Here is a 24,766-nt window from a genome sequence, read left to right as displayed (position 1 = left end):
TAAGTGTTCTTATGAACAAGCAAGAGAAAAAATCAAGAGATGATGAGTGTTATAGTTCTTGAGCAAAAATATTGTAAAATCTTGAGTATTTTTAGAGGTGTGACACACAAAAGAGAGTGTGGAATGTATTTTTGTACTCTTGAACAATTCTTCATAGTTTATATTGTAGTAATAGCACGAAATAGGACACAACCCATTTAAGGGTGAACATCGTAAACATGTATAAATTCTAGTATTTTATTTTTTCTTTACTCTACTCTTTTATTTTATTTTATTTTTATCGTTCTTGTTAAGTGGAATTTAGGTTACACAACCCTCCAAATTACTAATATAGCCCAAACCTCTTTATGATGTATGAGTTGGACATATACGCATCATGTATATAGTGCTTTTATCAAAATAAATAAATAAATCAGTTATAAATTTTATGAATTTTATAAATTGAGTATATTTACGATTTCTCATTTTTTGTAAAGATATTACTGTGAATGTGTAAATATGTTTCTTCATATTATATGAACTTTATAAATTAAGTTATATTTATTATACACAACAATCAATAACTTACACATCTAATAGATATTAGGATTTGACTCCAGACTTGCACACCATTTTCTATTTGGATCAATGCCTAAACATGAGCAACCAAAATTAACCAAACAGTTGATTAACTAAAAAGAAAAAATAATGACATTCAGTCTTCAATCCCTCTCAACTTAAATAACAATCCATTCAAATTTAAATTGGCATCCTCCTTTTAATTCGGGCAGCAAAGGTAAATAAAATAAAGAAATTTCTAAATCTTAAACACAGTTCGGTGGAGTACGAAATGAAAATTTTTTTATGAATAAATAGGGGATAAGTATTTCTATTTAAGGCCTATTTGAGGTAAGTCATGATGCACATATAAAATTAATATTTTAATATATTTATACTCTTATTTTATGGGAGTTTTAAAATTCAATAAGATGTTTTTTAAAATAAAATCCTACACAAATAATCTCATGTCAAACAGTCAAAATACAATAAACTAGTTATAAATAAAAAACTATTATGAGTTAAAGTATTAAAAAAAAATTGGTATGATTTTGAATATTTTTAGATGGTCTTTTTTTTTTTTCTTTTTCATGATTGATTACTTTTCAGATTTTTTAACATAAAAGGAAGTTGATGTTGATATGGCTTTCATTTTTATAAACGGAAACACACAATTTTAAATTGAAATCTTGGATTTTAAGCTGAAATTTATAATATTAAATATGAAAAAATAATATATTAAGTGAAAACTTATTTAGTTACACGTAAATACACAATATTAAATAAAATCTATAAATATTAAATGAGGTGTAGAATAAATTGACAGAGTAAGTTACAGTAAGAAATGTAATGAAAGAGTGTCTGTTTGGAAAATATAAATGTTAAAGAGTCTATTTGGCCTTGCTAGGATTGGCTTCTCAAAAAAATACTTTTTTTTAGTTTATTAGAAGTGCTTCTCCAGAGTAAGTTAAACATTTTTTTGTATTTTCTGTTTGGATTAGCTTTTAGTAGGAGCATAAGTCGTAAAAATAGTTTAAAAACAGCTTTTTTTCAAAAGTGGTCATGACTAGTTTTTTAAAAAAACTCGCTTTTTTTCAGTTTTACAGTTTTCTTTAGAAAAGTCAATATAAACAACATTTTGAACTCGAGTCGCTTAATTTATAAAAAAAAAACACTTCTGGGATTTCCAAAAACCAATCCAAACAAGGTTTGAAATTTTCCAACATTTTATAATTCATTTCTCCTACAATAATTAATATTTTGTTTTATAAAAAATAAAACTAAATTTATATTTTTACATCAAAACTAATTTCCAATTTAATAATTCTAAAGATCACCGTATTCCATTTGTGAAGGATACTTGGACACGAACCAGTCGAGAGCCGTCCATGATTTCCTCCAGATCAAATCCCAGCCGTCCATTCCTATCAAAACCCCTTCTCCTCTCTCCCCGCTCCGCGCTCTCACCACCATGAGACCACCCCTCCCCCTCCGTCCCCACCGCCGCCGCCTCTTCTCGTCCGCCGTCCTCCGCCCTTCCCCTCCGCCGCCGGACGAATCTCATATCCTCCGCCGCAACCTCCTCCGCCTCCTCACCCGCTCGCCGCTTGACGAGGAGCTCTGCCACGCCACCTTATCACGCCTCTCCCCCCGTGATCTCGACCGCCACCTCCTCGACCTTCGCCCCTCCATCAACCCTCGCCACGCTCTCCGCCTCTTCTCCTTCGCCTCCGACCGCCTCAACTTTCCCTTCACCCCTCTCTCCTTCTCCCTCCTCCTCCACTCTCTCCTCCACGCCCGCCTCCGCGCCCCCGCCCGCCTCCTCGTCATCCGCCTTCTTGATCCCCTACGCTCCTCCACGCTCCTCCACTCTCTTCCGGAGCTCATACACTCCCTCGCCGACTCCTCCCCTGACGACTCCTCCATCTCCGCCGCCCTCGATGTCCTCCTTCACGTCTGCTGCACTCAATATCCACCCGATCACGGCCTCCCCATCGCCGTCTCCTCTTTTCGCATCCTCGTCGATCGTGGCCTCTGTCCCTCCCTCCGTTCCTGCAACTTCCTTATCTCGTCTCTCGCCAAAGCGCGCAAGCACCGTGATGCCCGATGGGTGTTCGATGAAATGCGCCGGTTTTTATCCCCAGATGTGTTCTCTTACACGCCTCTCATTGATGTTCTTTGCAAGGGTGGGAGGGTTGAAGAAGCAGTCGCACTATTTGCGGAGATGGAGAGCTCGGGGATATCTCCGACGGTTGTCACTTACAATGCGCTCTTTGACGGGCTCTGCAAGCATGGGATGGTAGACGAGGCTTTGAGGTTGAAACAGAGGATGACTGTGGAACCCAGCGTTGTGACTTTCAATGTGTTGATCAATGGATTGGTGAAATTGGATCGGTTTGGAGAAGCAGATTGTTTGCTGGATGAAATGAAGCAGAGGAAGATACCACCAAATGAGTTTGTATATAATACGTTGATTGACGGGCATTGTAGCTTTGGCAGGTATGTAGAGGCATTGAGGTTGCGGGACGAGATGGTGAGGAAAGGTATGGAACCAAATCAGGTCACATATAATTTGCTTGTGAAAGGTTTGTGTAATGCAGGGCAAGTGGAGCGGGCAGAGCAGCTCTTGGAGTTGATGTTGATGAATGGGATTGTAGTTAATGAGAGTGTCTTTAATTCAGTTATTTCTTTAATTGCTAGGACTGGGTCGAGATTGGATTCTTCAGTTCGGTTCATTAAGGAGATGTTTTTGAGGGACTTCAAACCAGAGAGTTCTCTTCTGCCCTCATTGATTCTTGGTTTGTGTAAAAATGGTAAGCATCAGGAGGCAATGGGAATTTGGTTGAAGATGGTGGAGAAAGGTTTCCATGTGGAGGTAGTTGCTTCGAATGCTCTCATCCATGGCCTTTGTGAGTTGAGGAAGGTGGAGGAAGCAGTAGCACTTCTTGAGACAATTCTTGTCAAGGGAATGGCAGTGAATAGAGTTACCTTTAGCACATTGATATTGGGGTGTTGCAAAGAAGGGAAAATAGAAGAAGGACTTAGGCTTCTTGGACAAATGGTTAAAGGAGCCATAGAACCTGATATTTACATATATAACAATCTTTTACATGGATTGTGCGATTCAGGCAAGATGGAAGAGGCCATTGGGCTTTGGAATGAGTTGAAGTCTAAGGCTTTGGTTCCAGATCTTTTTACTTTTAGCTCCATAATTGATGGTTATTGTAAATCAAAGGAAGTTGATAAAGCTAAGACATTCTTCAAGGAGTTGGATAATTGGGGATTAGAGCCAAATGCTGTCATTTATAATTCTCTTGTTTCTGGTTGTTGTGAGAGTAGTAATATGGAGGAAGCTTCTAATTTAATTGCTGAAATGAAAGGCAAAGGTGTTTCTCCGACTGTGGTCACATATACTGCTCTTATCCATGGGTTTTGCAACGATGGTTGCATAGAAGAGGCTAGAAATGTCTTCAACAAATTGAAAGAGGATGGTTTCCAACTAGATGTTGTATGTTACACTACAATGATTGACGGATATTGTAAGTTAGGTCAAATGGACCAAGCAAAGAAACTGTTTGAGGAAATGCGTGCTAGCAGCATTGCACCTAATAAGATAACTTACACTGTGTTAATGCATGGCTACTGTAAGTTGGGCAACATTAAAGAAACATCAAGACTTCTTGATGCAATGGTTGATAGTGGTATTGTACCTGATATTGTTACATACAACACATTAATATTTGGGTTCTGTAAGGATGGGAAAATGGAGGATGCATTTAAGATATGTGATCTGATGTCACAGAGAGGTTTGGCTTTGGATGAGGTTTCGTATACTATTTTGGTTGATGGATTGACCAGTTCTGGTTGTGAAAAGGAAGCTAAATGTATATCTGAAGGCATTATTCAGTATGGCATTGGACCTCGGATTGCTAAAACATCCTAGTGAACCAAAAAGTACCCTGGCAGCATGGAGAATTCAGCATCTTTGATCTTATTTGATGGTTTTAACTCATCTATGATCAAGGACAAAATTCTATCAGGTTCGAAGCCTTCTTTGCAATTTTTACTTGCTTCACATCTAAATGTGAAACAACATTATATATCTCTCTGTTGTTCTGCATGTTATTCTGCATTCATAATACAATTCTTTTCTTGATATGCCTCTTGAACTGTTCTTTTTGCAGGTTGTTCAGAAAGAATGACAAAGAATAACACAATAATGGCTTCAACTTTGGAAACCTGCTGTTCTCATATATCAGGTTCTTTTTTCCCTTTTGTTGCATGTTTTTGGTTGACCAAATCCCATAATACTAGATGAGAACAGTTTCACTAATTAATGTCTAAAACTAGTGCAGGCAGTTTAGTCGGCAAAAATTGAAGACTATTACCTTATGCCATGCATTTCTTTCTACACATGCTCTTGGAGTATATCCACCTGTCTGTAAGTCTGATTTTCCTTGGTCATCTCTATTTGGCGTTTTTATTATGCTCTAATTGCGGTTACTTTAACATGGAGAACTGATTTTTGAGATCTGGACATTAGGTTATCAGAGTGTCATAGTAGTACAGTTAACTTTCCCTTTAGGAACTCTTCTTTAACAGCTGAATGTTCAAATCTTGGAAGTAGATAACATTAGTTTTCAGGATTTGAACATTGCCGTTGACAAGTTTACATAAACTTAGAATAATGCAGGCAGACTACTAGCAGTTGCCCAGGGCTCTCACTATTGTGTGTGGTTTTGGAGCATTAAATAGTAAAAGTCTTAGCCTGGGGAAGAAGTCATATACTCATATATGATCCTGTAATATTATCTTCGACTAAGTTATAATATTGCTGCTGCAACTTGTGTTTGTAAATTTAGAGTGCCATTAGAAATATACGTAATTGTTTGTCTCTATTATATGCTGTAGGATTTGACCATCCCAAAATTTTTTAGCGCAAGGAAATTGTATTTTTTATTGCTTCTTAAGTAGGATCCGTATTGTGTAATATCTCACCACCAAATTTCAAATATTAAGTATACAGGTTTCATTTACCTCACATACACTTTTAGTCTATCACGTAATGGGCTGAATGTTGTGCATGAGATTGAGATTTTATTTCTAGGCTGACCTTGTGTAATTTTTTAACATTTGATGCTAGGAGGTTTATAATGTTTATATCCAAGAATTACTCAAGTGGTGCTCTAGCGTATAGTAACGTTCATATTTGAGTCCATCTCACTTGTATGTAGAAGTTTGCGGATTATATTTTTCCGCGATCACACAAATTTGAACATCCGTTGCAGATGTTTAAAAGCTCAAATGTGTTGGGAGTCCTCAAAATTAGAGTTCTTTTCTTGTGCATCCATTCTCGATAGGTGCTCTCTGATTGAATGAAATGTGTTCTAGGCAAGGTACATAGTTGCTCAGTATAAGTTTATCAATATATTAATTTTCTATAATAATCAATTTCTTTCCTCCTTAATCTGTTTTGACTTGTTATTGTGGCCTTTAAAATGGGTAATTTCATTAGTTTCTGTGGAGGCATCTGCTTTCTCATCGTATAATAAGTTCATACACGGGGCACATTTGATATCCTATTGTTGTGCCAATCTTAACTTGTTATCATGAATGCAATCAAGAATCGATGGATGTCTTGTTCTTGCATAACCCATGCGAAAGAAATTACTTTTGGCTTGAGATTGTCCAAACATGGTCTGTGATTCACATATCCGTGATTCTGATTTTGTGGGGATAAGCTAATAACAAACTCCAAGCATGATAGTTTTTTTGTAAAAATCAAGGCTCATGTATCCGGAGGATGATATAACCCTCGCATCTCATCTTGTCACAAGACACTGTTGGGTCCTGTGTCTAGAGGATTGTTTAAGCTGTGCATCTCATATAGTCACAAGTCAATGTTAGTTTAGGTTACGGCAAATTGACTGGTCATCTCATGAATACATTATGCTTGACTCCAAACAGCCCCTTGATATCATTTCTCAAGTATATTTGCTTTATAGACTCTAAATCATTATCATCATCTTCTTCTTCTTCTTAATCTTAGTACATTTCCTTAAAAGAGGTTTCATTGTCTTTTTAATGCACTCAATCAGATGCTTTACCAGTATCAGACAATTTGATATTCTTATGCTTTTATTGTCAAATATAATCACAGTTTTCAGAAGTTCTCTGACAATCAATAAACTGTCTCACAGGGCATCAGCAAATCAACAAGTGCCAATCCATGCACAAGAACATTTTCACTACCCTGTGCTCTTCATCAGCATGCAAGCTTGCCTACCCATTCTATTTCAGATTCATCTAACAAGACGTCAAGATTAATTCAATTTGTTAATATTTGATTGCCAATTTTGGTTTTGGCCCATAATTGTGTTCTTGATAAACCTCTTCTTCCTCACAACATTGTCAAGGAGAGGACCAGCTGAAGCCAAAGTTGGATGAGCTCTTTCTCATTGATTCTTTTGGGTAGAATTGATAGCTATTGTATACATACCTCTTGAAATTTTCAAGACAAAGTTTTGTAGACCTAAGCAAGATCACAAGGTACCTTTTTCCACTCTTGCGTCAATAGGTTTTAAGTTTTGGCAATTGTTAAAAATAAAACAATCATACACGTTACTGTATTATGTATGTCAAAGAGCAGAGATGTTGTATACATTTGCGGATTTATTACAATAACTTACTGGCCATTACAGTGCTAATTTTGTTTGCTCTCTTTATTTATTTTAATGTAACATTTTTTTTTAGCAAATAGAACTCACTCTATTATTAAAATGAAACTGTGCGTATTAAAAGAAACATCTTTTATTAAAACTTCATAATCGAACACAGTTCATCTAAACTCATTCATTTTATTCATTAAGATATAACTCTTCATAGTTATGCATTCAAGCTATAATCCTCATTGTCCCAGATATCAGCCACACACCTGAAAGGTCCATGCTCTTGTTAGGATCGGGAGAGAAGAGATGTACAAATGGTCTCACAAGAACACTCAGATTCACAGGGAAATTGAACTCTTAATACAAGAACAAAATGAAAGGAAGAGATGTGTATAGGAATAGATAACTGAGATGCACTGAAATTCCTTGCATTCACTTCATTAATTCATTCAAGCATTTAAACAAACAACTTATGTGCGTGCCAGAGAAGCAACATAGTTCATACAACCACAACAATCGAAATATAAAATACAAACATACAATGAAAGTAAATTCTAAATGAAACACAACATTAAGATAATTCTGGGATGATGTGAATCCCAATTCAATGCTAAGTTCAACAGTCTTCGGCGGTGGTGGAGAGTGAGCTGGAGGCTGGAGGCATGTGCAGGGACCTGGGGAGCAACCAGCAATGGCTCCAGTGATATGTCTGATCAAACACCCTTAACATCCTCCCCTTGATCAGAGAAGTCTTTAATTCCCAGCTCATGTCTCTGAGCTTCAAACTTGCATCTTGGCAGCGCTTTAGTAAACGTATTGGCAAGCTGCACTTCAGTCTTGCAGTGTTTAACATCAATTGCTTCATCTCTTATAAGATCCCGGATGAAGTGAAAGCGAGTGTCAATATGCTTTGTACGGCCATGGTGAACAGGGTTTTTGGCAATACAGAGTGCAGACCGATTATCACACTAGATGACAGTGGAGCCACACTGTCCTTCATTCAAATCTCCCAGCAAACGTCGCAACCAAACAGCTTCACAGGCAGCAGCAGTCAGAGAAATATACTCTGCTTCAGTGCTAGACAGGGCAGTGATGGCCTGTTTCTTGGAGCACCAGGCTATAGCACCTGAACCAAGTGAGAAAACCCATCCCGTAGTGCTCTTCCGGTCATCCTGAGAACCGCTCCAATCACTGTCAGAATAACCAAATAGTTTAAAGTTTTTACCTCTGTTATAATGAATCCCAAAATTAATTGTTCCACTGATATAGTGTAGGATTCTCTTCAAAGCTCCCAAATGATGCATGCTCGGGTTTTGCATGAACCGAGATGACAAAGAAACAGCATGAGCTATGTCCGGTCGAGTATGAGATAAATTTAGCAGCCCCCCAACTAACCTTCGATATCTCACCGGATCTGTTTCTCCTGAACTATCAGACAGAGAGAGTTTTTCATTTGCATTTATAGGCGTATCAATTGATTTACAATTCTCCATCCCAGCTTTGCGAAGTAGATCAATAGCGAATTTGTGTTGGGATACAAAGATTGATCCTTTCTTCTGTGCAATTTCAAGACCAAGAAAATATCTCATTGGTCCGAGATCAGACATCTCGAAGGTATTCATCATGGAGTTTTTGAATCCCCTCAGCTGCATCTCAGAGGAACCCATATATAGAATATCATCAACGTACAAACAGAGTAGTAGAACGTTGTGATCTCCTCCCTTCTTACAATACACAGTCGGTTCATTTGGACTGCGAATGAAACCCAAATGAGTGAAATAGGTGTCGATGTGGCTATACCATGCTCGAGGAGCTTGACGGAGGCCATATAGAGCTTTGTGAAGTCGATACACACAGGCCTTTCTTCCTTTTACTATAAACCCCTCCGGTTGTGAGACAAAAACCTCTTCCTTGAGCTCTCCATTAAGAAAGGCCGATTTAACGTCAAGTTGATATATTGTCCATTCTCGTTGAGCACCAATGGACAGAAAGATCCTCACTGTCTCCATGCGAGCAACTGGGGAGAAAATTTCTTCAAAGTCAATGCCCTCTTGCTGAGAGTAGCCTTTTGCTACAATGCGAGCTTTTCTCTTTAACAGTGTTCCATCGGAATTGAATTTCGACTTGAAGATCCACTTCAAACCAATTGTTTTCTTCCCCTTTGGTAGTGTGGTTAAGCTCCATGTTTTGTTTCTGTTTATTGCCTTAACTTCTTCATTCATGGTTGTAATCCAGTTTTTATCCTTTGTTGCGTCTTCGTAAGTGATGGGGTCTCCAACTGTGAGAGCAAAAGAGTAGGAATGATAAATTTCGGAGAGATTTCGATACCTTGTCGGCGCGCCACCGTCTTCTCCGACGAGATCTTCAGTATTTGGATTGCGCATGAGTTTTAGTCTTCGAAGTCACGTTTTCCTCACGTGCAGGCTCATAGTTTGATGTGGCTGAGTCAGCACGGTTCATCCAATCCCATGCTTTTTCTTCGAAAAAGCGAACGCTTCTGCTGACGTGTACACGTTTAGAATCCGGAACGATGATCTTATAGGCTCTCGAGATTCCGCTGTAGCCAATGAAGACGCCGGCAAGTGACCTGGAGTCAAACTTGGATCTGAGTTGCGGGTTAACGAGTATGAATGCCAAGCAGCCGAAGACTCGGAAGTGATCCACACTCCGTTTCTCTCCGGTCAAGGCTTCCAAGGGCGTTTGGTGCTTCATAGCCGAGGTGGGAGACCGGTTGAGAATGTAGACGGCGGTGGCGACGGCTTCGGCCAAGTATTCCGGTGGTACTGACATTTGCTTTAACAGGGTGCGTGCCATCTCAGTTACAGTCCGGTTCTTCCGCTCGGCCACTCCGTTCTGCTGAGGTGTCCGAGGAACAGAGAGTTGATGAAGAATACCAGCATCTGTGCAATAAGTTTCAAATTCAGAGGAGGTGAACTCTCCCCCACGGTCAGTGCGCAATATCTTCACTGGGAGAGACAGTTGCTTCTCCACCAACACTTTGAACTCTCTGAATTTTTCAAAAGCTTCTAGCTTTCTCTGTATAAAGAACACCCAACTGTGTCTTGAGTAATCATCAGTCAATAAGAGGAAATAGACATTACCTCCTATGGATGGAGTCTTGATCGGTCCGACGAGGTCAGCATGAATTAGTTCCAATGGAGCTGCTGCTTGCTTTGCCACTCCTTTGGGAAACTTCGTCTGAGTTTGCTTTCCTTGAGAGCAAGCTTCACAGGGTTGTACATTGCTGATGTTTGGTAACCCTGACACCAACTGTTGCCCCATCAATTACTTCAGCTTCTTCACATTTATATGACCATATCTTCTATGCCAGAGGTCAGAGACCTCTCCATTTTGTGCCAAATAAGCAGATCCGACATCATCTGCTTCCAAAGGGAAAAGATTGTGGGATGTCATGCATACCTGTGCAATTCGAGCTTTGGATTCGGCATTCTTGATGTTGCACACTCCTCCGGTGAACACAACATCATACCCAGAATCCATCATCTGTCCAACGCTTAGTAGATTGTGAGCAAGGTTGGGAACGAATTGCACATCATTCAGGGTTGTTATTCTTCCTCTGCTTGAACAGAGAGTCACACTCCCAATTCCTTCGACTTTGAGAGTATTCCTGTCTCCCACTGTAATCGATCGACTTGGAACTGCTTCAAGACTTTGAAACAGGTTCACATCTCCGGTCATGTGGTTAGAGCAACCACTATCAATGAGCCAGACTCCCCCTGTTTTCTCTGTTTCTTCACTGATGGCCATAAACGCAACTTCTGTTTCCTCTTTTTCTTTTTCTTTCTCCTTCACTTCTTTCACAACGTTGGCCTCTCTGTTTCTGTACCAACACTGGGCTTTCGTATGCCCAAATTTCTTGCACACAAAGCATTGAACCCCTTTGTATGTCTTGCTACCTTCTCCTGAGCGACTAGCCTCTGTGCGACCAGCATCAATGCTTCTGTCGTGCCCTCTTCCTCTTCCTCTGTTGAACTGACGACCTCGTCCTCTTCCTCCAGCTTGAGCATAATCTCTTCCAATGTGAAGAGCTTTTCTCTTTCCTGATGTTGTTCTTCTTCAATATTTAATATGGACTCTTGGTTCTTCAGTAGGCCACTGAGTTCTTCTACTGTGAGAGTGCTGAGGTCCTTCGCGGATATGATAGAGTGAACCACCTGAGAGAACCTTGATGTGAGACCTCTCAAAAGTTTGGACACAACTGTCTTCTGTGGGAGTTCATCTTAGCTGCATCAAATTCCCGATGAAGAGAATGAATTTGAACATTTTGATTAGTTGTATTTCCTTGGAATTCTGTTTTGATGATTTCCCAAGCTTGCTTTGCTGTTTTGGCTTCTGAAATTCTCACTAGAATTCTGGTGTCTAGAGCTTGTTGAATGAGATACAAGGCCTTTGCATCCTTTTTAATACATTCATTCAATCTAGCTCCATCACCTTCTTCGCTGAACCCCTTCTCCACTAGTGTCCACAAATCCTTGGACCTGAACATCGTCTTCATCATCAAGCTCCAGAGGTTATAGTTTTCTCCTTTGAAGAATGGGACATTAGCATCCCTTGCAGATGAAGAGCTAGACATTCGGACAGTCTCTGATACCACTGTTAGGATCGAGAGAGAAGAGATGTACAAATGGTCTCACAAGAACACTCAGATTCACAGGGAAATTGAACTCTTAATACAAGAACAAAATGAAGGGAAGAGATGTGTATAGGAATAGATAACTGAGATGCACTGAAATTCCTTGCATTCACTTCATTAATTCATTCAAGCATTTAAACAAACAACTTATGTGCGTGCCAGAGAAGCAGCATAGTTCATACAACCACAACAATCGAAATATAAAATACAAACATACAGTGAAAGTAAATTCTAAATGAAACACAACATTAAGATAATTCTGGGATGATGTGAATCCCAATTCAATGCTAAGTTCAACAGTCTTCGGCGGTAGTGGAGAGTGAGCTGGAGGCTGGAGGCATGTGCAGGGACCTGGGGAGCAACAGATCTTCTCCATCCAAGACCCTTCTCTGCACTTCCAATGGCTCCAGTGATATGTCTGATCAAACACCCTTAACAGCTCTTTGTTGACAAACAGATCTTCTCCATCCAAGACCCTTCTCTGCACTTCCAAAGGCCTCCAAAACGTCAAGACATCATAACAATACTGCCAGTATAATAGCATTTTCAATTTGTCACTCACCTGATCACTGATGCTGCTCAGAACTTTAAAATCCCCTTCAGGAATCTCCCATCCAAAAACCTGAATATTCTCATGGATTCTTTCAGCATGGGTGGACTTGGGGATCACACTAGTCTCTCTCTGCAGTGCCCATTTGATAAGAACCTGGCATGGACTCTTGTTCAGCTTGCTTGCCACCTTTTAATTAATAATACACCAAACTAGTACTTATTTCCACTTGGTATATATGGCTACAATCTCTGTGGGTTACTGAGAATCAATTACCTTATTAACTGCAGCGTCATGCATGAGATCTCGATCGTCGCTTGATGATCCTCTTGTCGGGACACACTGTGTATCTCGATTACTTCCTTTGTGAAAACCCCTCAAGACGAGGGGAAAAACCACCCGGACACAATGTCCTACAATCTTCCACTATAACAACAATAATGGGATTACAAGCTTCTCTTATACACTAGAGAATCACATACACCATTAAGAGTAACACACTCTTAGTTTACACATTACATCATCATGAAAGATGGAATATAAGGGAAAATAAAGAAGAGGTTAACAAAGGAGCATCAATGGAAGCCAAACTACTAGGTCACACCTTTGCTTGAGCAAGAGGATTGAGAAAAACCACCCACCTCTCAAAAAACTCTCATTTTCTTTCTTCCTTCTTTTTTTTATTATATCAAATTTATTTTTCTTCATTTTATATATATGTGGAAGGTAAGTGAGTTAAGTTACTTACCCATGTGACCCACACATGAGAAGGGACCCAAGCTGGGTTGGTCCAACCCCAACAGATCCTAGTGGTGAATAAGCCTGCATTACTAGACTGATCATAACTGGAGGCATTTGGTAAGAATCTAAAATTTTGGGAGATGATCCAAGTGGTGAATTAGCCTGCATTACTTCATAACTGGAGACATTTGATAATAATCTAAAACTTTGGGATATTTAAATGTAGAAGAATGACCATTAAGTGATAGCTCTTACAGTGGCATGAATACCATTCTTCTTGCAAGCTTGAAGCATCTTGTCATTCCTCCATCCTGGATGCATCTCCATCTGGACTAAAAAACAAGCAATATATATATATATATATATATGTATGTATATGTATATATCCTTTGTATATACAAATGCACATGCATTTTCACAAGGATGACAGAAAATTACTTGGCAGACAGCAGGAATTGTCTGGGCAAGCTTGAGCAGCTTATTGAGCTTCTTGATTGTGAAATTAGAGATGCCAATGTCTCTAACAAGTCCATCCTTCACCAACTTTTCCATTTCTCTCCACACTCCCTCCATATCAAAATCTAACACTTCTCCTGCCTCCGGAGGCCTATGCGCACCTTCTTTCAGCCTAAATGGCCAGTGAATCTATATAACAATAAAAGTTTTAAATTAGACAATTCAGCTAAGAACCTTGTTCTACTACCATCATCAAAGATCATTGAGCTTTCAATGATAAAAAGGTCATCATCCTAAGAGTACTTATATCATAAACATGAACAAGAAATATATGAATATATATATATATATATATATATGGAGAAGAACAAGAAGTTTATCACTTCATACCAGATACAAATCAAGGTAATCAAGTTGCAGTTCTTGGAGAGTGTTCTGCAGCGCCGGTCGAACTCTTTCTGCTGATAAATCCTCACACCTGCCATGTCCCAACAAAATCATCTAAATTGAATCAATCACAAGGATACTAAACATATAAAGAATTTTATTATATGTCACTAATTATATACATAATAAACATCATAGCTTTGATGTGATGAAGAGGTCCTTCCTCTCTATGCCTGATTGCAGAGCAGCTTGCAGCCCTTTCCCTACCTGCAATCCAGAAATTCATACAACAACATCACAAATACATATAAATCAAGAAATGATCACATAATAAACCATGCAAATCCTAGCCAATATTTTCATGGGTCACCTCTTCTTGGATTCCATATTGCGCTGCGGTATCAACATGTCTATATCCCTCCTGCAAGCGTGCAAAATCAGACATCATCATATGTTCGATTATCAACTCTCATTGTCAAGATTGGGATGATGATGGCAGTAAAATGAGACAAATTCAATCTCATGTTTAATAATTAAACAAATATTTGGCTCTGTGTGTGTGTGTGTGTGGGGGGTTATTTTCCCTAAAAGTATTTATGTGCTTCTCCTAAATCTTGAAATCATGAGTGTGACCTCATGAAATTTATCCTTTCCATGTATACACCCCTTGTAAAATTTTGATTCTTGTGTTATATATATATATATACCCTTGAATTCAATTTACTATTTATTGTAATAATTTATTGGCTCAAAGACTTCCATAAACATTGATCCCTCTATTTCTCCCCAAAAATCCAAAAAAAAAGAAGAAAGAACAAGAATCCCGCCGAATGATTGAACTTAGGCCGTGGATGGAACTGGCCAAATCATCATGCAACTATTCATTACAAAATCTGAAAATTTTAATAGACGAGTTAAAATAAGAAGCGGTATTGTGAATTCCTCCCCAAAAAAAAAAAAATAAAATAAATAGTGTCTTTGAATATTCAGAATAAATAAATAAATAGAAGACCACTCCCTACTCATATATATATATATATATATATATACATATACAAAATCTTTTTACATATATTTATATTACATTTTAAATTATACCATTTATAAAAAATCTTTTTACATATATTTATATTACATTTTAAATTATACCATTTATAAAATGAAATAATGAATTAGAAATATATTTATACGCATAATTATTAAATTTAGATCTTTAATAAAAAAAAATTTAATATAATAATTTTTGTTTGATAAATCATGTGGGAGAGAATGAGTTATTGAGTTAATGAGTTGAAGAGAAGTTAGGACATGACTGTTAAAGTGGTGATATATAGATGTGTGTGTATATACATGTACCTTGGTGATGGCAGTGACGACAGAGTCAGTAACCACAGAGCCAGATTTCCAAGTGCCATGGCGCACCCCCTAACATGTGATGCGGAAAATGTAACGTACATCAAAAGTGAATCAAAACTTGTGTCATTAAATAATTTAAATCTCGCTTTGGAAAAATTAATCTTCTCTCAAATTGGAGAGAACTAAGAAAATTGTATGTATTTTTTTGGATGATAAGAGGAAATGCTTGTGCATGACTGAAGATCATTTACAACATTACATATGGCAGCAGGGACAATGCCTTCTTTTGACTGTTATCACTAGTTTGAAGGCGTGGAATGGTTTTGGGCTTATTTTCCAACTAAGTAGGAGTACCATCTGGCTCATTACTGCCATCTTCCGCATTTTCTGCTTTGGCAGAAGGGCCTGGGCAGTTCAGGAGAGGTGTGTTAGGAGGATCAGAAATTTGATCACAAACTGACTCTACTTTTCGCTGTTGTAATCCTGTAAACCGGGCCAGATCAACCCATTGCTGCAACAATGCAAGAAGAGTATTCAGTGTTCATATACAATATTCAAGTATATGGAGATTTATTTCTATACTTATATGCACATACATGATTGCAGAAAGTTTGCTAACACAAGTTTGATTCAATGAAACAAAGCCTGATCATAGAGAAGTTTGAGCATGAGGGCGCTACCTATCTGATCATGAGTTCATCTCCCCTGGTTCTGGAACCAAGGTATTCTCTGGTTCTAGTTTATCATATTCTGACACGTGTCCCATGTGATGTTATTATATTTTTTCTATTGTGATTCTGGACACGTGTCAAGGTTAAGATCCAAAAAAAGAGTCTGGAGTTAGTATCACATCAATAATAGTGAATTACTGGCAGTTTTTGACATACTTCTTTACCTCTGTCTTCCTATCTTATTTGATTGACAATATTGAGAATTAATTCTCTAGAGCTGGGAGTAACTAGGGTTAAATGCCGCATCTCTACTTTAGAATATGATTATAGAAGAAAACAAAAAAGTTTTGGACAACCAATCTTTTATCACTAATAAAGTGTCCTACTTATCCAAAGAAAAGTAAGATGATTATATTAGAAATGGCTAGAACAAAACCAACCTGGGTTCCCCAGTAAGAATTGATAGTGCGAACAACAAAAGACAACATATTCACAAGCAAAGCTCCATTGGGAAAGGACAACAAATTATCAGACAATCGGTGCTCCACTAAACCGGCAATAATCTGCACCACAAATAGGCAACTGTTAAAAACCAAAAGAGGTAAATGATTTTCCACAAGAATAAGACCAATTATCCATAGTTACGTAGTATTAATTTTACTGACTTTTAAATTCACACAAAGTCTTACTAAAAAAAGTATCACCTCACAGAGAAAAGGAGAAGCACAAATGGTTTCCAGCATGAAAAGAGATTCACCTTATAGTTCATAACCCATTTGATACAAGCAAGCTAAGATGCCATATGGTTGAACAAGTTGATAGGTCTTAGATCATCAGCAACTCTTCAAGTCTCTTAATGAATAATGTCAAATCATACGCAAGAAAGTAGATGTGCACTAAATTTGAAAAGATAATAAAAATATCATCATGTTGGACATGATAGACATATGCAGTGAACATCCTACGAATGTGCAGGGTATATGATGTGTGTTCATGGGAAGTCAGAGCACCTGATAGCGCAGATTTGCGGACGTCCCAAGAAAACAGCTGTAGATAACTGCTGACTTGACTATGGGAGCTCTTTTCCGCCCTCCATCAGCAGTAGATGTAGGATTCAGAAGTCGGCGAATAGAATATAATACATCTGTAGTAATTCCGGCCCCAATACCAGAAACAAAACCAACCCCAGCAAGTTTAAGGCCACCAAGAATCACTGCTGCAAACCGCTGACTCAAATCCCAGTCCTTCCCAATGATACTCTTTTGGAAAGCATTGTCTGGAAAGGATCCCAGAAGACCCTTAAATAATTCAAAGTTCTCAGAAGTGGGGTTGTCATTAGCATAGGTGAGAAAAGACAGGGTTGGGGCGGGAAGCCAAACAGTAAAGAAATCAACAACTGTCCCTCTGATGGTATCCGTTATAACATAGTCAATTTCATCAAAAAAACGCCCTTTACGCCGTTCATACTGGGCTAACAAGGTGGTTGTTATTGATATAGCTTCTTCTATTGCCAACCTATTCAGAAATTTAGGATCAACCAGCAATCTTTCCCTAAAGCCCTGCAAGAAAATTGGGACATCAAAGCTATCCGTTTAGCAAATTATACAAGATCAATTGCTTAAGAATAATAATCATAAATACAACTTTATTAGTTTATATTTAATAACTTCTATAATTTCTAAGTAAGAAAATTGAGAAGATCCAAAAACTTGAAATAGTTTATCTTCTACAAGCGAAGGTTTACCTATGCATTTTCTGAAAAGAAAATGTTTAGATATGCTAGAAAATACAAAGATAACAAGTAGGTCACCTAAAGCCACATACCTGGAAACGGTGAATGAGCTCTGCAATGAACGGGTACTTTTCCAGGTCAAAAAAGTTCTGCAGTATTTCTGGTGATACCACACCAAGATCCAATCCTTTTTGAAGGTCCTACACAATGACAGATTAAAGGGGCATCATCATGACAGAACTACAACAAGTTATAAGAACAAGCTAGTCATGTCTATCGTTTCTAAGGTAAGCAAGCAAAGAGAGATCAAACAAAGCTAAAGATAATTACTCCTAAAAAGATAAACTTTATTTTAACAAAAAAAAAATTAAGAGGTTTATCACTTTTTATTCCTTCATTTTTCAGGCATATCTCTCACATTTATATTCTTAATTTACACACCCTTGGCACATTTTTCTAATGGATATAATTGATCTCAAGGTATATTCAATTGTATATTCAATTTTTGTTGGATATGAGACACCACACTTGTACCCCGTGTATCTTTTGCTTATGACTTCAGATGGAATATTTGTCAAATCAATTATATTCTTTTATTTTACATTTAAATATTCTTTCTTTATAAAATTTTTGACAGTCCTTTACATTAAATTTCAAGATTTGTATAATAATTTACAGTAAAATTTTCATTACTTTTTTATGAAAAACAGCAGCTAGCTGGGCAAAGCATTATCAATTAACTATCAAATCAGGAAAAATGCTATAATCAGCAAAGCTAATCCTCAACAACAGTCAATTACCTGAGGTAGAGCTTCCCTCTCTCGGCCAGCAGCATTCATTACTCGCGCTATTTCAGCACGGTCAAAGCAGTTTCTGTTACATGGTTTAGCAGCAGAATACCACAAAAAATCAGCAATAGGAACCTCCCCTTCTCTGCGGATGTCTTGCCTTTCAGGATCAAGCAATATGACAACTTGGTTTTTCTTTTGCAGTTTCTTGGACATTCTAGCGGGAATACCTATCCCTCTTGATCCATACATAACATGGCTTGCCCCTGTTATTACTACAAGCATGCCTGCAGAACCTCCATCCTCCATTGCTCGTGTGATATTTTGGGACATGGTGTACTCATCAACAACCCTGGCCTGAGCAGATAAGTATGAACTAGGACCAAAAGAAGTTGATTGTTTGGAAAGTATTTTGTCTATTGATGACCTCCCAGAAATAGACGTAAAGCCAGAAATAAAGCCAGAACCAGCTGGAGGAGCATATAATTTCCGCTCACTCTTGGAAAATACTCGAATACCTTCAGCTTGAACATTTCTTAAAATCTAATTGACAGGAAAATAAGTAAACAAATTGCCATGTGTCATTCATGTCATCAACAGGCAGTTGACAGTCTTTTGGAAACAAATAAACCTCAAAAAGGAAACAATAGAAAGCAGAAACATATATTTAACACATCACAGATATCAAGAGATGAATTGTTCCCTTTTAAGGCTTACAATGCAAGAACAATCATATGTATATGGCATACGTAGAGTGATACTATCATCATTACTATGGGCAATCCTGCTTGTACTGGCATATAAAAATAAACTGAAAGTAACGGCAGAACTGATTCATTGTTAACAAAGCCGGGGCCACAAAGGTTCTTTTTGTGTTGCTGGCACCATTTCAACATTTTCCATCCATTGACTGTAAAATTGAATATATCTTATGTAATCAACTCCACTCATGTCATATTCAATCACACAAATCAGACATGAGACACCATGTTTTAAGGTATTAGCAAGTAAAATCAATCGCTTCATGCTATTTCGATTGCTCAATGTTCAAGGCAAACACTCAGGCAAATACTCAGGCAAAGTTGGTTTAGCTATGACCATTGATTGAAGACCATCAAACAATGAAATTGGCATGAATGGAAACAAGAAACAAGTTTGACATCATTAAGTAAAAGCTTGACCCTATAACCTATGGTTGAACAATTGAAAGAATTACCTGTAGCGGAGTACCACAAGCAACAAGTTTTACATCATTTTGAAGACAGTAGTTTAAAAGAGGTTCATATTCCTGCCAACGCTCCGGTGGCCAATGAGAGGTGTAAGACCTTAAGCTTTTGCTGTCAATCCTGTCAGCAAATAATAAACTTGATTGAGAAAATTAATACAAATAAAGAAGTACCAGAACATTTCATACAAGATAATTTTTTTCCCAAGAACCCTTTTTCCCAGAATCACATGATCAGAGGAATCGTGCAAAGCGTGCATATTTAACCCAGAGAAAAGAAAAAGAACATAACTGCAAAGAACGGACCTTCCATCCATAAATTGATTGAGCTGTTCTTGGAGATCACAAGGAAAGGCCTCAAGCGCCACTGAGATTGACCTCTGCTGCTCCAAGCATCGGCTCCGAAGATTCTTCAGTATCTCCAGCTCCAAAACCCTATCATCACGATCGGGGACCAGTTCGGCCTCCCCAAGATAAACAATCCGAGCCCCCATCAGCTTCTCCCACACCCTCCTCTTATCCTTACCCACCGCCAGAGGCTCCCCTATCACAGTCGCATCGTAAACCCTAGACACAATTGCTGCCTCCCCTTCCTCACTCTTCTCCTTTTTCTCCTCCCTGGTGTCGACGACGGCGGTGTCAGAAGAAGGCTGAGGAGGCTTCTCCTCCGCCCGCGCAGCAGAGATGGAGTGGAGGAGGCCTGCAGCAGCGGCCAAGGAGGGGAGGAGAAGGACCTCCCGCCGGCTTCCAGAGAGAATCCGACGGGGTTCGTGCTGCGCTTCAGCATCGAAGGAAGAGTCACGGCGGAGAGAGGCGAGGAGAGGGAAAGGGAGGGTGTTTCTCGGCGAGAAGTGGCGGGGAGAGTGGTTTTCCAGGCGGAGAGGAAGGCGGGGAGAAGAGACGAAGTAGAGGGGCTTGAAATTGCCGATTTGTTGAGTGAGGCCGTGGGTTATCATTTCCACGGCGGCGATTTGATTGCGAATCGCCCACAACTACGGCGGGAAAGAAAATGGGATACCACTGCAGACTGCACTGCCTTGTTATTAATCTCAGGCTGTTGGTTGCGCCGCAGAACATTTTAGAAGAACCAGGGTTGAGATTTGTCTAACAATGGTTTGTTACAAGTATTTACATTTCCGCCTCTTTGGTCTGGTGGCACCGATACTCTGCGTAGAGTATTCGTATTTTTAAATATAAATGTGTCGAGACAATAATTTCATATTTATACATGTATTTGATATGAGATTTATTATATTTTATAAAATAATAATAATTATAATAATAATAGTTTGTTAGATGAGATTTTTTTTTTTTTGAAAAGGATGGCAAGCGCCTAATCAAAAGGCGGGCACATAGAGGAACCACACTTTACGTCACAATGCTCTCACTTTGAGTTGGGTAAGGATCAAACTCAGAGAGTCACACATAGAGGATCCGGTGCCAATTAACCTAAAACTGTTGGATGAGATTACATATTTAACTAAAAAATAAATAAAAATTGTTGTAACTCAAAAAATTTGAATTAAATTAATCATTCTTATAATAGGTTTATTCACCTCTCAAATTAAAATCAAGAGTTCGTCCCACATCTAGATCATATTTCTCATTATATTTAAAATATTGTTCATTATTAAACATTCATCATCATTTTTTTATAAATATCGATTAGTACATATTTTTAAAAAACATAATTAACTATAAATAAATAATTAAGCTAATTTTTTAAAATAGTTTTTTTCTATGCAAATCTTAAATTAAGCAATTATTAAACAAAATGAGCAAATAATACCCACACACATATATAGAGGTTGTATCATCTACCGACATATTGAGATTTAAAATCTAAGCAAATTAAGTCTTAGCCGTTGGATAGTCAACCAACAATTTAAATTATTCAAATGCATAGTATTACTCTGTGTTACTGTATTTATAAATAGTAATACAGTATTTTGATCACCATTCAATTAATTTTAATACAATACTTCAACAAATCATAACTATCCAAATCTATTCCCATTAACATCTACAATCAACTAAATAAATAAAAAAAACAAAAACACGGCAAATCAACCTTTTATGTTTGTTTCTTTATTCAATGTCCACTGTTATATATATATATATATATCTATATATAAAAGAATGGACAGGTTAAACTAAATTGATCCGCGGGAGCAAATGCAGCTAGTGCCAGAGCATGCTGGCGTGGCAGGATATGATCAGCCCGTGACCTGGAGGCCTTTGAAGAATATGGGAGGCAGAAATTGGGACAACGAGTTGCCCAATTTAAGCCCACCAAGTGCTTCACTTTGGGAACCAAATCCAATCACGAGCCCGCTGCCGTTGCAGGCTCAAAGACTAACTAACAAGCGTGTCACCAGTTCTTGCTGGTGCCACTGAGTGTGGCTTACTAGCCTCATCACCTTATGCTTTCTCAACTTCAAAATTCACTTACTGTCTTTATATTTGTGGTTGCTGTTGTTTGATATTTTAAATTTATATAACATTTAATTTAAATTTTATGGTCATTTTCGGATTTATAATTTCCAAAACTGGATTAAAAGTAATATCTAAAGCTAAAAAAAATCTCTCTTTCCAGTGACTTTTGGTGAATCGGTGTATATGTTACGATTGTTTTTAATGGAAATTGTATAGTTAATTGGATGTAAAGTGAATTGTCTTAGTTTTTTAATATGACTGATGGAGACTTTTTTTTAAATTTATTATTTATTTTCAATTTTTTTGAAATAAGTGGACCACATTTCATTTAAAAAAAAAACTCAGGGAACACAGAGAGAGGGGCTTGTGGTCTTTAGTTCATTCATGTTTTAATAATTTTTTTTATTGCAAATGTGACAGCACATGTTAATGAAAAAAATACATCAATAAAAACTATTTTAATGACAATTAAATATTGCCAACAATATCTTTGTTTATTAGCATCATATTGTTTTTATAAATTATTTGTGTTTTGTCAATAAAACATGTTAGAATTTCAACTCATGTAAAATATGCACATATATATCGAGGGATCAACTCTATGCACATTGCTCACACATGACTTGTTTACATTTCATCAAATAATAATAATAATAATAATAATAATAATTAAATAGAAAGGGTGCATGTATATGTATATATATATATATATATAAATTTTATGAAAAATATGCTTTTTCCTATTTTGGGGGGCAAAATTGTAATAAACTTAAACATAATAATTATAAAAAAAGTTATTATAACAAGAGAAAAACTTTAATATTTTCGATAGGACGTATCTTCACTTCAACTTCACGTGAAAAAAAAAATCTTTTATATACTACTCTTTTTTTGTTTTGGATTTTTTCTCCTAGTTCCTAAATTGTTTTACCAACATACGAAATAAAATTATTCCCTTCTGAAAAACAAACTTTTATATTTTAAATTTATATTCATTGCAATATCTTCGGTCAAGCATAAATGTAATAATTATATATATATATTAACAAAATGCACAAGTTCGCTATTTACATTATTTATCATGAGTGGGAGAGATATCTGACCTTAAATGTTACAACCATCTCTATGTACTACTGTGCTTTATCATTGGGTTATATCAACACTAGCTAGAATATCTTTTTAGCTAGACAGAAATGTAATAATCGTATTGATTCATATATACACACACATATATACATATACTAATTAAATAGATAATTTTTTTTAACATTATCACCATAGGGGAGATTTGACTTTTTAATCACCCTCATGTGACTCCCGTGCTTTATCATTTGATTATATAAACGTTGGTTGGAATATCTTTCGTTGGGCATAAAATATAATAATCATATTGATTTATATATATATATATGGTGGCTAAAGAGGGGAAGCACCCCTCGCTTTTACTCTCTCTTATTTTTTTTATTTTTTTTTAATGCTAATCCCAAATTAATACTATAGTTTAAAAAAGATAATATTTTGAAAAAAATATTTACACAAATTTTATTATTTGACAGATTGATACTTTACAAATTAGTTTGTGTTATTTATATAGTATAAAAAAATTATATTTCTATAAAATTTATTATTTGACCCTGATTTTTATAAACTATGATATAACATATAAAAAAATATTTTTAAAAATATATAGTTTGTTTCTTTGACTCTTACTTGGTCGCTACTAAAAAAAATTTATGACTATATCTCTATAGCTTTATTATTAATTTTTTTTAAAAGAGTGGATGAGTCAAACAATAATGATATGTCATTTGATAGTCTAAATATATATTAAATTTTTTTTTAGAGAGAACATCTAAAATTTGTTTTAAAGAGTGGATGGGTCAAACAATAATGACAAGTCACTATTTATATTATTTACCATGGATGGGGGAGAGATTTAACCTTTCAACCAATCCCATGTGACTCCCACATTTTATCATTGAGTTATATCAATGTTGGCAACAATATCTCCAGTTGGACATAAATGTAATAATCATATATATATATAGAGAGAGAGAGAGTAAATGGACAAATCACTATTTACATTAATCACCGTGGGTGGGGAGAGATTTGACTTTTCAACCACCCCCATGAGACTCACGTGCTTTATCATTGATTTATATCAATGTTAGATGAAATATCTTCAGTTTGCCATAAATGTAATACTCATATTGATATATATATATACTAGATAGACAAATTATTATTTATATTATACCCCATGGATTGGGAGAAGTTTGACCTTACAACCACCCTATGTGACTCCCACACTATATCATTGTGTTATATCAACGTTGAAATATCTTCAGTTGGGCATAAATGTAATAATCATATTGATATCTTGACTAAATGGACAAATCACTATTTACATTATTCACCATGGGTAAGGAGAGATTTGACTTTTCAACCACCTCCATGTGACTAAAGTGTTTTATCATTGGTTTGTATCAATGTTGGTATAAATGTAAAAATCATATGTATAGAGAGAGAGAAAGAGTAAATGGATAAGTTACTATTTACATCATT

General features: G+C 36.9%; 3 protein-coding genes across 6 annotated transcripts; 1 reads left to right on the top strand and 2 right to left on the bottom strand.

The window, feature by feature from the left end:
- The first annotated feature begins 1,917 nt into the window (after positions 1-1,917).
- On the top strand, positions 1,918-7,000 carry LOC120249899 (pentatricopeptide repeat-containing protein At4g19440, chloroplastic-like). Its single transcript, XM_039258604.1, has 4 exons — positions 1,918-4,577; positions 4,722-4,796; positions 4,893-4,978; positions 6,738-7,000. Exon 1 carries the CDS (start codon positions 2,009-2,011, stop codon positions 4,478-4,480), a length of 2,472 nt encoding a protein of 823 aa, XP_039114538.1. The 5' UTR covers positions 1,918-2,008; the 3' UTR covers positions 4,481-4,577; positions 4,722-4,796; positions 4,893-4,978; positions 6,738-7,000.
- Positions 7,001-11,948: 4,948 nt separating this feature from the next.
- Positions 11,949-15,454, bottom strand: LOC120249625 (aldose reductase-like). Of its 4 annotated transcripts, XM_039258201.1 has the most exons (10): positions 15,350-15,454; positions 14,364-14,414; positions 14,176-14,260; positions 13,997-14,084; positions 13,589-13,795; positions 13,406-13,477; positions 13,158-13,244; positions 12,686-12,835; positions 12,422-12,598; positions 11,949-12,340 (listed from the first exon to the last, which is right to left on the bottom strand). In XM_039258201.1, the coding sequence occupies exons 3-10, from the start codon at positions 14,187-14,189 to the stop codon at positions 11,969-11,971; spliced, it is 1,167 nt and encodes a 388-aa protein (XP_039114135.1). In that variant the 5' UTR covers positions 14,190-14,260; positions 14,364-14,414; positions 15,350-15,454; the 3' UTR covers positions 11,949-11,968. The 4 variants fall into 4 exon arrangements, with proteins under 4 accessions (XP_039114135.1, XP_039114134.1, XP_039114136.1 ...); XM_039258200.1 differs by having other exon boundaries at positions 13,997-14,260; XM_039258202.1 differs by having other exon boundaries at positions 12,422-12,565; positions 13,997-14,260; positions 15,350-15,453.
- A 115-nt stretch (positions 15,455-15,569) lies between these two features.
- On the bottom strand, positions 15,570-20,802 carry LOC120249623 (protein RETICULATA-RELATED 5, chloroplastic-like). The gene is made up of 7 exons (XM_039258199.1): positions 20,072-20,802; positions 19,757-19,886; positions 18,553-19,083; positions 17,845-17,952; positions 17,031-17,579; positions 16,461-16,583; positions 15,570-15,860 (listed from the first exon to the last, which is right to left on the bottom strand). The coding sequence occupies exons 1-7, from the start codon at positions 20,719-20,721 to the stop codon at positions 15,690-15,692; spliced, it is 2,262 nt and encodes a 753-aa protein (XP_039114133.1). The 5' UTR covers positions 20,722-20,802; the 3' UTR covers positions 15,570-15,689.
- Positions 20,803-24,766: the final 3,964 nt, after the last annotated feature.

This window comes from Dioscorea cayenensis, chromosome 19, assembly GCF_009730915.1.
Source record: "Dioscorea cayenensis subsp. rotundata cultivar TDr96_F1 chromosome 19, TDr96_F1_v2_PseudoChromosome.rev07_lg8_w22 25.fasta, whole genome shotgun sequence".
In the NCBI taxonomy this organism is placed as follows: Eukaryota; Viridiplantae; Streptophyta; class Magnoliopsida; order Dioscoreales; family Dioscoreaceae; genus Dioscorea; species Dioscorea cayenensis.
The sequence above is the reverse complement of the archived record's forward strand: the minus strand, read 5'-3'. Positions and strand labels throughout refer to the sequence as shown.